Below are 12,914 nucleotides of genomic sequence, written 5' to 3'. Positions count from 1 at the left end.
AAAAAATTGCAGGCAACTGGTATATTTTGTGATCTGTCAAAGGCATTTGACTGTGTAAATCACAATATCCTTTTAAGTAAACTAGAATATTATAGTGTAACAGGAAATGCTGCAAAATGGTTCAAATCTTATATCTCTGGCAGGAAACAAAGGGTGTTATTAGGAAAGAGACATGTATCAAGCTATCAGGCATCATCCAACTGGGAACTAATTACATGTGGGGTCCCACAAGGTTCCATTTTGGGGCCCTTACTTTTTCTTGTGTATATCAATGACCTTTCATCAGTAACATTACCAGATGCCAAGTTTGTTTTGTTTGCTGATGATACAAACATTGCAATAAATAGCAAATCAAGTGTAGTCTTAGAAAGATCAGCCAATAAAATATTTGTAGACATTAATCACTGGTTCCTAGCCAATTCTTTGTCACTAAACTTTGAAAAAACACACTACATGCAGTTCAGAACTTGTAAGGGGTGTCCCAAGAGTATATGTCTAACATATGATGACAAGAAGATAGAAGAAGTGGACGGTGTTAAATTCTTGGGATTACAGCTTGATAATAAATTCAACTGGGAGGAGCACACCACAGAACTGCTGAAGCGTCTTAACAAATCTCTGTTTGCAATGCGAATTTTGTCAGACATAGGGGATATAAAAATGAAAAAGCTGGCATACTATGCTTACTTTCATTCCATAATGTCATATGGGATTATTTTCTGGGGTAATTCATCAAGCCAAGCTAAAGTTTTCCGGGCACAAAAACGTGCAGTAAGAATTATATGTGGTGTGAACTCAAGAACATCCTGCAGAAGCCTGTTTAGGGAACTAGGGATACTAACTACAGCTTCCCAATATATTTATTCCTTAATGAAATTTGTCATTAAAAATATATCACTTTTTCAAACCAACAGCTCAATTCATGGAATCAATACTAGAAATAAGAATAATCTTCACAAGGATTTAAAGTCACTTAGTCTTGTACAAAAAGGTGTGCATTATTCAGGAACACACATTTTCAATAACTTGCCAGCAGCCATAAAAAGCTTAACAACCAATGAAATTCAGTTTAAGAGAAGCCTAAAGGATTTATTGGTGGCCAACTCCTTCTACTCCATTGATGAATTTCTGAGGAAAACCAACTGATTTGTATATAAGTACAACATAACTTCTGCACAATTTCAGTGCAGTAATGTGTTCACTGAAAATTTGTGTGTGTGTGTGTGTGTGTGTGTGTGTGTGTGTGTGTGTGTGTGTGTAAGTATAATCTAACTTCTGCACCATTTCAGTGCAGTAATGTGTTCATTGTAAATAAGTATTACAGTAGTTGTATTACATGTTTCTTACCTTATAAATAAATATAAAACTTTTTTATTTTAAATTCAGTGCAATAGTATTTGTAAAATGACTCTTAGTGTTCATTAAAAAATGACGATCATTCCACTTGGGACCTGTGGAATGGTACATTAGCTTATTTGTTTTAGTTTAAATATTTGTCATGTATTGTTGTTTTTCTGACATGTTCCACATCCTGGAGGACCTCCTCACTACGGATCAATTGGAATGAAAGTAAATCTAATCTAATCTAATCTAATTTGTATGGGTCAGCTGATTCCAACCATTACTCATTGATGTTATAGTCATAGGATACTACATTTTTTCATTTTGTGAAGCACAAAATTTTACATTTCTGAACATTTAGAGCAAGTTGTCAATTTCTGCTCTACATTGAAATCTTATCAAGATCTGACTGAATAGTTATGAAGCTTCTTGCAAACAGTACTTCATAATAGATAACTGAATCATCTGCAAAAAGGCAGATTTTACTATTAATATTGTCTGCAAGGTCATTAATATACAGCATGAACAACAAGAGTCACAACACACTTTGGTGTGGTACACCCAAAGTTAATTCTACGTCTGACAATGACTCTCCATCCAACATAACATGCTGTCTCCTCCCTACCAAAAAGTCCTCAGTCCAATCACAAATTTCACTTCATACCCCATATGATCATACTTTTGACAATACGTGCAGGCATGGTACAGAGTCAAAGGCCTTTTGGAAATGAAGAAACACTGCATCTATCTGGTTGCTTTGATCCAAAGCTTTCAGTATGTCATGTGAGAAAAGTGTGAGTTAGGTTTCACATGATCGACATTTTCAAAGTCCACAGTATTTGACAGTTAGGAGGTCATTCTATCCAAGATACCTTCTTATGTTTAAGCTCAGAATATGTTTAAAGATTCTACAATAAATCGATATCAAGGATATTGGGCAGTAGTTTTGTGGATCACTTCTACTACGCTTTTTGTAGACAAGAGTGACCTGTGCCATTTTCCAAGAACTGGGTACAGTTTCTTTTTTCAGGGGATCTATGACAGATTATAGTTAGAAGAGTAGCTAACTCAGCTGCCAATTCAATACAGAATCTGACAGGGATTCCGTAACACCATGTCAGAGCTGTGTTCAATTTTAATAATTTCAACTGTTTCTCAACACCACTGACACTAATACTTGTTTCATTCATCCTTTCAGTGGTACAAGCATTAAATTGGCGAAATTCCCCTTGGTTTTCATTTGTAAATGAACATTTGAAAACAGAGCTAAACATTTCAGCTTTTGCTTTGCTACCCTCAGTTTCAGTTCCTTTCTCATTCGATAGGGACTGGGCACTAACTTTGGTGCCACTAACAGTCTTTATGTATGAGACAATATTCTGTCACAGTAGTCATTGAAGGCATCACACATTGCTCTCTTAACACCCAAATGCGTTTCATTCAACATCTCTCGATCTATAGCCCTGTGCTTTGATTCACACCTATTATGCAGTAATCTCTGTTTCTTTAGAAGTTCCTTTACAGTGGCTGTAAACCATGAAGGTTCCCTCCCATTATGGACTGTTCTACGGGGTACATATCCATCCAGTGCATGGTCAACTATTCTTTTAAACTTGAGCCAGAGTTCCTCTACATGCTCCTGATCTGTGCTGAAAGTTTCAAGTTCCTCACTGACATATGACACTACTGATTTCTTATCTAGTTTACTGAACACATACATCTTTCTGCTTGTTTTAGCTGTCCTTTGTATTTTGGTAATCATTGTTGCCACAACAGCATCATGGTCACTGATACCAGTTTCACTGTGGACATCCTCAAAGATGTCAGGTTTATTTGTTGTCATTAGATCCAATATATTTCCAGAATGAGTGGGGTTCCTAGCTTTCTGTTCCAAATAGTTTACAGAGAAGGCACTTAGTAATGTTTAACAGGATGTCTTATCACATCCACCACTAACAAAACAGTAATTTTCCCAATTAATTGTTGGATAATTAAAGTCTCCACTGATGATTACAGTATGACTTGAGAAGTTATGTACAATTGAACTGAAAATTTCTCTGAAGTTTTTGGTTACATCAGGAGGTGAGTCTAATGAGTGATAGAACCATCCAATTATCAATTTATGCCCACCTCTGATACTGAGTCTTGCCCAAACAGTCTCACATGCAGCTTCAATTTCGATCTTGGTAGATCTGAGTTTCTTGTCTCCTGTGACAAATGGACCATCTCCATCTTCCTTTTTCCTGTCCTTTTAATATACACTTAAATTTTCCCATAAAATCTCACCATTATCAGTTTGAGATTTCAACCAGCCTTCTGTACCTAGTATTATGTGAGATTCACTGCTTTTAATGAGCATTTCAAACTCTGGCACTTTGTTGCAAATGCTGTGGCAGTTTACCATTAGGATTTTAATACTCTCACCTGTGGGAGGCATTTGTTTTGATCTTACAGCGATACTTCTGGGTTTCCTACAGCTATCATTGGATGGAGAATTGCCTAATCTAAAAAAAACCTTGTATACATCCCACACACAGTCGGCTACCCTACAGCTGCCTGTGGTGCACCCTATGGTGCAAGTCCAGGAAGTCACAGCCTAGCTTGTCATTGAATCTTCAAAGTCTCTGGTTCAGTCCTTTCACTTGACTCAGAACCAAAGAGACATGATCACTTCTGGGGACAATGCTGCAAATTGTGAGCTTCATTGAAACTCCATGAGCAATTTTTTCTGCCAGTTGCTGGAATGATCCAAATATGACCTCAGATCACATATGACAGGAATCATTTGTTCCAGACAGGCATCATTTGTTCCAACATGCATCATAATCTGCAGTTTGTTGCACCCTGTTTTCTTGATGGCTGTTGGAATAGCCTCTTTGACATATTGCATGAGCCCCCAGCCATACACACTGAGTGCACCTGGCGTCCTTTCCTGTCCCTTGCTGCCATTTTCCTAAGGAGTACCATCATTCACTGTATGTTTGAATTGCCGACAATTAATAGTCCCCTGCCCTTTTGCATTTGCCTCCTCCTGACACCAGACAAAACAGGTTTCCTCAAAACAGGTGAAGTGTGTCCCACTAGCTCAGTTTCAGTTTCAGTGAAAAACAGCACCTCAGACTTGTTGGTTAGGGGGATCTGTACAACACCATGAGTCCTCCCTGGTCCCCACCCACCCTGTAAAGGACACCTAGATCTAACATTGACATGCCACTTGCAGTCAAGTGGACGGATAATGACAGTCCTATACTTTCTGCAGAGGAGACAGGATCCACAGGAGTGGATAGTACTTGGGGTACCTGTGGTACAGACAAGAAGAGACAGATCTTGTTGTGGTTGAGGTCACATACATGGCCCATCAAGTGCCGTCAAAATGCTGGTTATTGCCCCCAGTGTCCTAGATGTGGTTAGCTGCTGGCATGGTGTAAGTGCTGAGGTTGAAGATTTCAGTAAGCATTCAGATTTTGGCAGTAGGCCCTCTGGCTTGTTTCCCTGCTGCTACACTCATCTCATCCTGGAGTAATCTGGCCCATTGAATTGCTGTGCAGCTAAAGTCTGGCTGGAGCAAAGGAGCTGTTCCTACAGTTCATATTTTACAGATTGTTAGTCCAGAGCATAAGTTCTAAGTTGGTTATCATATGTTTGTACTCTCCATTCCCCTATTTATGTTTGCACTATCTTCACTGTCCTGAACTCAGACAATGAGTCTTTGTTTCTTGTCTCGGCACTATCTCTGTGTGAAGAACAATAAAACTTCCAGGGGCTACAGCTATGTCAGGCCCAGATCTGGGGGGGGGGGGGGGGGGGGGGGGGGGGCAAACCAGGGTATATGCCTCAGACAGCAATTTCAGGAGGCACCAAATTTATATGTGTGCAGTTGTGTGTGTGTGTGTGTGTGTGTGTGTGTGTGTGTGTGTGTGTGTGTGTGTGTAAGGCCTTTGTCAAAAATGGATGACAGTCTGAGGCCTGAGACTGCAGTCATATGTGAGTTGTGTTTGTGTGAGTGTGTGTATGCGTGTGTCTGTCGTCTATTTTTAACAGAGGCCTTACCGACTGAAAGCTTTGTTTGTGACAGTCTTTTTGGTGTGCCTATCTGCATCTCTGCTATATGGTGAGCAGCAACTTTCCTTTTCATGATATGATTATACTGTAAGATATATATGAGTGGTTTACTGGCAGAGAGAAGGTCTATGACATTGTAGGTGATCATGGTCAAGGCAAATTAGAAATCACAAACAGGTTAAGGAGAGAACAACAAGAAGCATGGGATAGCTGTGACACTGGGAAATGTGTTTATGAAGCATTTCCTGATATTAAGGAAAGAGTAATGATGAGGGGATGTCTATACATCTTTAGCATTGGTCTACTTTGTATCTGCATAGGGTCAAAACATGAAACACTGATTTGTGCGACCATGAACAGCTTGGAGTGCCGGGTTATGTTATAATGTAGTGTGCAATACATCAATACATAACAGAGGAACAATTGTGTATGTCTAATGACAAAAGTATACGTGAAGGAGATAGGTGCGTGGAGCACAGAAAATATAACACAAAACAACATTCACACAAGCTTTTGAGCACTAGCTCTTTCTCTAGAAAGTACACTCATTCACACACACACAATCACACAAACAACAGTAGATACCTTGTTGCAGCCATGGCAATTATCAGTCTCACTATCAGACAAATGCTTACAACTGGTAGATATCTAAAGAACTGAGCATTTGATAGCCTTCCCTATGTCCATAGAGTGATACTAGTGACAGATATGCAAGTAACATTGTTTACACAAGATTGCATTATTTTTCGTTTTATGTTATAGTAAAGAAAGAAAAACATGAAAAAGGAAGCAACTAAAAAGAAATGTTCATACTAATTTTAACAGTAATTTAATAATTACATAAATGACATATTGACAATGTAGGAATGGAAATTTTAGAAGAAAAATAATTTATTCAAAAGAATATTTGTATAAAAATAAACACAAATATCAAACTGTTTAACATACCGGAGTGACATTAATGAGTGCAATTGAGAAAGAAACTGCGGCTGCTATGAGTGTAAATATTTCTCTGGCAAATTTCTTTCCATGGAAGAAACCATGAAATTCATCCATCAGACCAGTGATAACACATTCCATACCACCCATCTGGAATAGAAAAGTTAAATAGTTATTAACATTTTTTGAAAGATACTATTGAAATTTACAGCAAATGTGAGTGAAAATCTTTCATTATTTTTAAATGTGAGTAATTTTATTTTTCAGCTTATCATGTGCTCTATGTAACATCGTAATGTATAGTTACAAATGGTTAATGAGGATGAGTAGGAAGAACAGACATGTAATGTTTGGATACAGTATTACTAGTGTCCTGCTTGACACAGTCAAGTTATTTAAATATCTGGGCATAGCATTGCAAAGCATTATGAAATGTAACAACCATGTGAGAACTATGATGGGGGAGAATTTTAGGAAAGTGTTGTTCTCCTTTAAAGGAGACAGCATATAGGATACTGGTGTGACATATTCTTGAGTACTGCTTGAGTGTTGGGGATCTGCACCAGGTCGGACTGAAGGAAGACATTAAAGCAATTCAGAGGTGGGCTGCTAGATTTGTTACCGGTAGGTTCAAATAACATGTAAATGTTACAGAGATGCTCCAGGAACTGAAATGGGAATCACTGGAGCAAAGGCAACATTCTTTTTGACAAACACTACTGAGAAAATTTAGAGAACAGGCATTTGAAACTGACTGCTGAATGATTCTACTGCCACCAACAAATGTTGCACGTAAGAACCAAAAAGACGAGATACAAGAAATTAGGCTCATGTGGAGGCATATAGACAGTTGTTTCTACCTTGCTCTATTTGTGAGTGGAACAGGAATGGAAATGACTAGCAGTGGTACAGGATACACTCAGTCATACACCGTATGGTGGCTTACGGAGTATCTGTGTGGATGTAGATGTAGAAACTGCACTGTATTAGTTTTGTTTCTCCTTATTTCAGTGCAGCACCATGGAATGGCTATTATTGGCTTGTGTCTGAAGTTTAGCAGAGATTTATGGATTTATTAATATTGCTACTTTGATGTTAAGACATTACTTCAGAAGGTGGTGAATATTCGGTTCTGTCTCAAAAGTAATTATTGTTGTTGTAAGAAACTTAAATGGAAAAGTGAAAAGAAAAATATAGAATTTGAGGTGTCTTTTCCTCATGCCTCTCTCTGTGTTAGAATATTCTTCAATTATGGACATTTTCTGCAGTCTATATCCATTCTCAGTCCATCTAGGTACCACAATTTTCCTAATTATTTTTCCTTCATTTTTCTTTATATTTTCTATATCAGTTTTCCTGTTTAGTGCCAAGGTTTCGCTGGCATATAATGTTGATGGTTTAACTAGTGTTTTGTAATATCTAATTTTGGCATTTAAAGGTAATCATTTTTTTATTATAGAGGTTTTGCACTAATCCTAAACCTTTATGAGCTTTTTGTATTCTTTCTTGTTGTGCATACTTTTCAGAAATAATTTCTCCTAGATATTTGAAGTGTGATACTCTGTTAATTTCTTCATATTAGGTTTGTAATTTGAAAATTTCTAAATTTGTTGTTGTAAACACTGTCTCTTTTCAAATGATATCTGCAGGCCGACTTTCTCTGCACATTCTTTTAGTGTTTCTATCTGTTTTATAGCCATCTCACAAGACTCTGCCAAAAATTAACCTGTTACTATTATTATTATTTATTATTATTAATATTTCATTTTGAGTCTCATGGACCTATGATATGAGCATATTACTAGCATTTGCAATATGTAACATTCTGATGAAATACAGAAGGTGGTCAGCTATTATTTTTGTATCACTCACAGATCTTTATTTTGCATCATACAGATCACTACAGTATTTTACACTGTGGAAAAAGTACTGTTGGCAGCACAAGGACTTTTACAGTAGATAACATTTGAGTGCCTTTGCATTTAGCTGGGTCACAGTTAACATACTTAATAAGAACTGGTAAGACATTATATATCTTTATGTTTTTGTAAAAGATTCTCTTATGCAGCATGTTGACAAGGGAACTATAGCTCTAAAGCCTGAAGCTCTAGGTAATTTCACTGATTAATAATGGTTTTTTGAAGAATTATATTTATTGACAAAAGTTTGTGATTATTTGTGGATGATGTCTACGAACGATGGAGACTTGGTTGGAGGGTTTAAATTCGGCATCTACACATATACACTGCAAACCACCGTCAAGCGCATGACACAGGGTACATCCCAATGTACATTGATAGTATACTGCCAGATGCTTGTCTTAGCTCACACATACCGCACTGTCAAGCCCCAGCATGATGAGCATGAAGAAAAACAGCATGGACCAGAAATGAGAGCCTGGCAAAGTCGCCACTGCCTCTGGGTACACTTGGAAGACCAGCCCAGGTCCTGAAACATAAAAGCCTGTCAGTGAGGTTGGTACAATTTTACATAAAATGAAAAATGCAGTTATTATCAGATGTGTATGTTTTATGCTGCAAATAAATTAGAAGCAATTGTATCCACAATTACAACATTAGAATAAAAAATAATCTTTGCTATTTTTCAGTAAAAGCAGCTTCAGCTCTTGTTGAGTTTTCTTCTTATGATTATCATGAAATTCATTGTCAACAGCTTCTGCACACAAGAGACAGTTTGTTTTAAAATCAAACTTTGCTTGAGCTGAATGCAGACTTGGGATTCCATCTGACACTGAACTTTTAACAGCTGAAGGCTGTTCCTCTAAAAGAGTTTCTCTCAGAAATCTTTTGAATCAGCTCTGTAGTATTCTTTTCTGGAAGATGTATAAAAAAGTGGTATTTTTTGTTCCTGGAACCTTCAGTTTTCCCATCTTTTCTCAAGTAACTTGCATTTACCAATCTCTGTATCCCTTTTATAACCAACACCATATAAGTCATTGACAACATTGCTGTCATGAATTAAATACTTCTTAACCATAATTTAAAGGAACCTAATTTGGATTAAAATTCATTTAATAACCACAAATAAGGACAATAAACTGAATATAACTCCACTATATAAACACAAGCAATAGATAAGTTATTCTGTATATTCAAACAAGAGAACTGGACAGGAAATGTCAGGGAGGTATATCTGTCTAGAAATGTCTATAAACTGAAGAGCTAGCAGTACTTTTGGTGGGGAAGTGGCCTTACACAGAAGAGCACTGCAACTGCCATACATGATGGCTAAAAATCAATTTCCCATCTAGGAGAACAATGTGTGGAAATTTACGTAGATTCTGTACTTATTGGTTTCTTGCATTGGTTTTATTAGTAACTGACTTAAGTATCCCATGTACTATTAGTGATTTTGTGGAAATAAACTCTCCCTCAGGAGTGTCTGTGCACTGCATCAATAGTGATTTAAAGATACACTGCAGATGTGTCGGTACCAATATAACCTTGTGAAACAGTGTGTAGTTGCTTCTTGTGATGTATTGGGGTCAAGAGAGTAGGAACTCAATCTGCTTACTTTTCAGTGTACACACACAAAAATGAGGGAACTGCCGGACCACATTCTGGTGACTGGCCTTCCCTCATCTTTCTACCCTCCACTACTTCCCCCTGCAACTCATCACATACCTAGAACATAATTTATCCCTTAACACTTTAACGGCCGCATTTTTTGTGGCGACCCAGTGAAGCTAATTTTTTTTTGCATCAAATTAGAATTGTGATCAATTTATTATATTTTATTTTTTGATAATTTTATTTTTGTGATTTAGGTCTATAAGTTATGGTGGTAAATATATCACCACAGCACTTTTTTAAACCTTACATTTTCAGTGGTAAACCGATTTCCCACTTGTGAGCTTTACACTTTGGTGGGAAGAAGATATCCCATTTCCATTTTATAAGCTGTAACATGTTGGCACTACATGTAAAATTTTTTTAAGAAGATAGTGATTTCTTTTTATTTTACTTTATTTCAAAAACATTCACATTACAAATTTACAAGTAATAATTCTTTTTCAACAAAATGTTCAAATGATTGTTACATTTTCTTTTTATTTTGGAACCATGAAACTGACGGAAGCATGGTTTGATACACAGGGGTACGTTGCAGGAGCAGCATACATATTTTGTTCTCTTGTCACAAGCTTTTGTTGAACACTTTCGGCACCATCTGTAGGTTGTTTCTAAAACAGGCATATGATCGCCTGCTTTTGCCAGTTGAACATGATCTGGTACGGTGTTCTTCTTGGTTAGAATGCTCACTGGACGTCCTTTTTTGTGCGGGATATAAAGCCATCTGTCAATTGTTTTGTGAGTCGTAATCGTAAGTTCAATTGATCACCAAATTCCTCTTGTCCTTTATTAGTTTTGTGCAATATAAAGGCACTTACAACTGCCATGTCTAATAGGAAATAGAGAATCCAATGCCACCACTTACGAGAATGTCGACCTACTGCATAATGTTCTCTAAGTTGATCAAAGTGATCTACACCTCCAATTATGATATTGTATGTTGCCACAGCTGTGGGACACATAACCATGCTGGCTGTGCTATCCTTATTCTTTCTTGAGACAAGTGTGGTGTCTCTAGGATTGTCTGAAGTTGTCAAAATAGTGACAGATTTGTTGTCCATCCATTTTATAGCTGCAATGCCACGTTTGCATTAAAACTGAAATTCTCTTCTTTCCAAGGTACATTTATCTTTCATCATTGAAGGAAGCCCTTTCCAGTTTGCTCTGACAGTCCCTATAGAGTAGATTCTATTGCTCAAAAGCTTTTGCATTAGATTCACTGTGGTGAAGAAGTGGTCAAACGCTACTAAACTGTTACTATATTTCAGGTCTTGGGTGAGGCTAATGACTACACGCTCTCCCAGAAAATTTTCTGTACATCCATCATTTGATTTTCCTGTGTAAATATCAAATTTTATGACATAGCCAGTCTTTGAATCTGCTAAACACCATACCTTGTATCCTCGTTTTTCTGGCTTGAGAGGCATATACTGTTTGAGCGAAGACTGTCCCTTGAAAGGTAACATGCTTTCATCCACAGCCAATACCTTAATAACTTATGAATTGTGTTGTTCAGAGAGGTTATAAGAGGTCTGACCTTGTGAAGTTTATTGTGGTTTGGATGCCCTCTTGGAGAATTCAGCCTGTTGTCATTTATGTGAATAGTTTCACATATCTTTTTGAAAGGTTTGCATGTCATAGGTTTCGATATGTAAGACTGACCTAAGGCAGGTTCTGAACTCCAGTAGTGCACTACACTTGGCAACACAACCACACCCATCCAGGCCTGTAACTCCTCTACAGATAAATTTGTCCAGTTATTTGTTGACTCACTTACAATCTGACCAGATTGCCGTTTTTGTTTCTGTTGCTCTGCATACAGATTTGTCTGCTGAACCACATACTCCAGCATCTCATTGGTAAATAAAGAAAGGAAGTAGTCTCTCTCAGTGCTGTGTTTTGTCAATGGGTGGTTGACAACTGGTTCTCCTTTTGTACCAACGCGAAGAAAGTCGAAAACAGGAGTGTCATCGGACCATTCCTCTTCTGCCAATGGCTCTCCTGCACTTATGGTACTGTCACTAGAAATATCGACATCCATGGAGCAAGAATTGTTTGCACTGTTATTGATATTAGGTTGTGGAACCAAACACGGATCAACGTCTGAAACAAATTCATCTTCTGATGCTTCATCACATTCTATTTCAGGATCCTCAGGATCGCTAGGTAGCGAAAATAGCAACTCCAATGCTTCTTCTGGTGTGTATTTCTTAGTATAGGCATGCTTCTTTGACATTTTTGCTATGAAAAGCAAAGAAAGATTGTGAGGTGAACAATAAGTTATAATATGATATTCCAATTATATTTGCCACCAATATTAAAATTTACTTACCACAATGTAAAAACAGTAAAGCTATGAGCTGATAATAGTGATACAGACATATACTTGAGAAGTGAAGCAAACTCTTCTGACAACAGTAGTGATCCCGCAATCCACACAAACTGATTGTTGTAGCAGTTTTCATACATGTACAGTGTACTACCACAAGATGTGAGGCAAATACAGCGGTGGTAAGACGTACTCCCAGAAGCATTGTGGTACCTCGACATTTGTGGTAAGTATGCTTCCCAAGGACCACAAAAGACATTGTGGTATATATATTTCCTGAGCCCCTTTCAGAAACGACTTTTGGTGGTAAGCATACTTCCCAAGAACCCTGGGAACACCATTATTTGGTGGGACATATACTTCCCACAGCACTAAAAGCTATGTTTAGCAACAAACAGAAACCAGAGCTAGTGCAGCAGACTACCACTAGGGGCCAGGAGCGTATGGAAGTGGGAACATGTATTTCCATGAATGCAGTAAACGAATACCATTGGTGTGAACTATATCTCCCACAGCCCGTGAAAGGATTAATACAGCTCTACTGTACTTAGGTGAAGCACAGACATTTAACAATAAACCTAATTTTATACCATTAAAACAAATATGAAAATTTAAAGAAACTGAAAAACATAAAAATAAGATTTTAACCGAAA

At 37.5% G+C, this 12,914-nt stretch overlaps 1 protein-coding gene across 1 annotated transcript in view; it reads right to left on the bottom strand.

Annotated features, from left to right (window-relative positions):
• The window catches only part of LOC126416626 (sodium-dependent noradrenaline transporter-like), a 387,224-nt gene that overhangs the window by 37,569 nt on the left and 336,741 nt on the right, over positions 1 to 12,914 (bottom strand). Inside the window, exons 8-9 of the mRNA XM_050084387.1 lie at positions 8,678 to 8,790; positions 6,352 to 6,492 (exon numbers count right to left, since the gene is read on the bottom strand). Coding sequence (XP_049940344.1) covers positions 6,352 to 6,492; positions 8,678 to 8,790 — 254 coding nt within the window. The remainder of the gene's footprint in view (positions 1 to 6,351; positions 6,493 to 8,677; positions 8,791 to 12,914) is intronic.

This window comes from Schistocerca serialis, chromosome 8 (assembly GCF_023864345.2).
Source record: "Schistocerca serialis cubense isolate TAMUIC-IGC-003099 chromosome 8, iqSchSeri2.2, whole genome shotgun sequence".
NCBI lineage: Eukaryota > Metazoa > Arthropoda > Insecta > Orthoptera > Acrididae > Schistocerca > Schistocerca serialis.
This window is presented reverse-complemented; position numbering and strand designations above follow the sequence as displayed.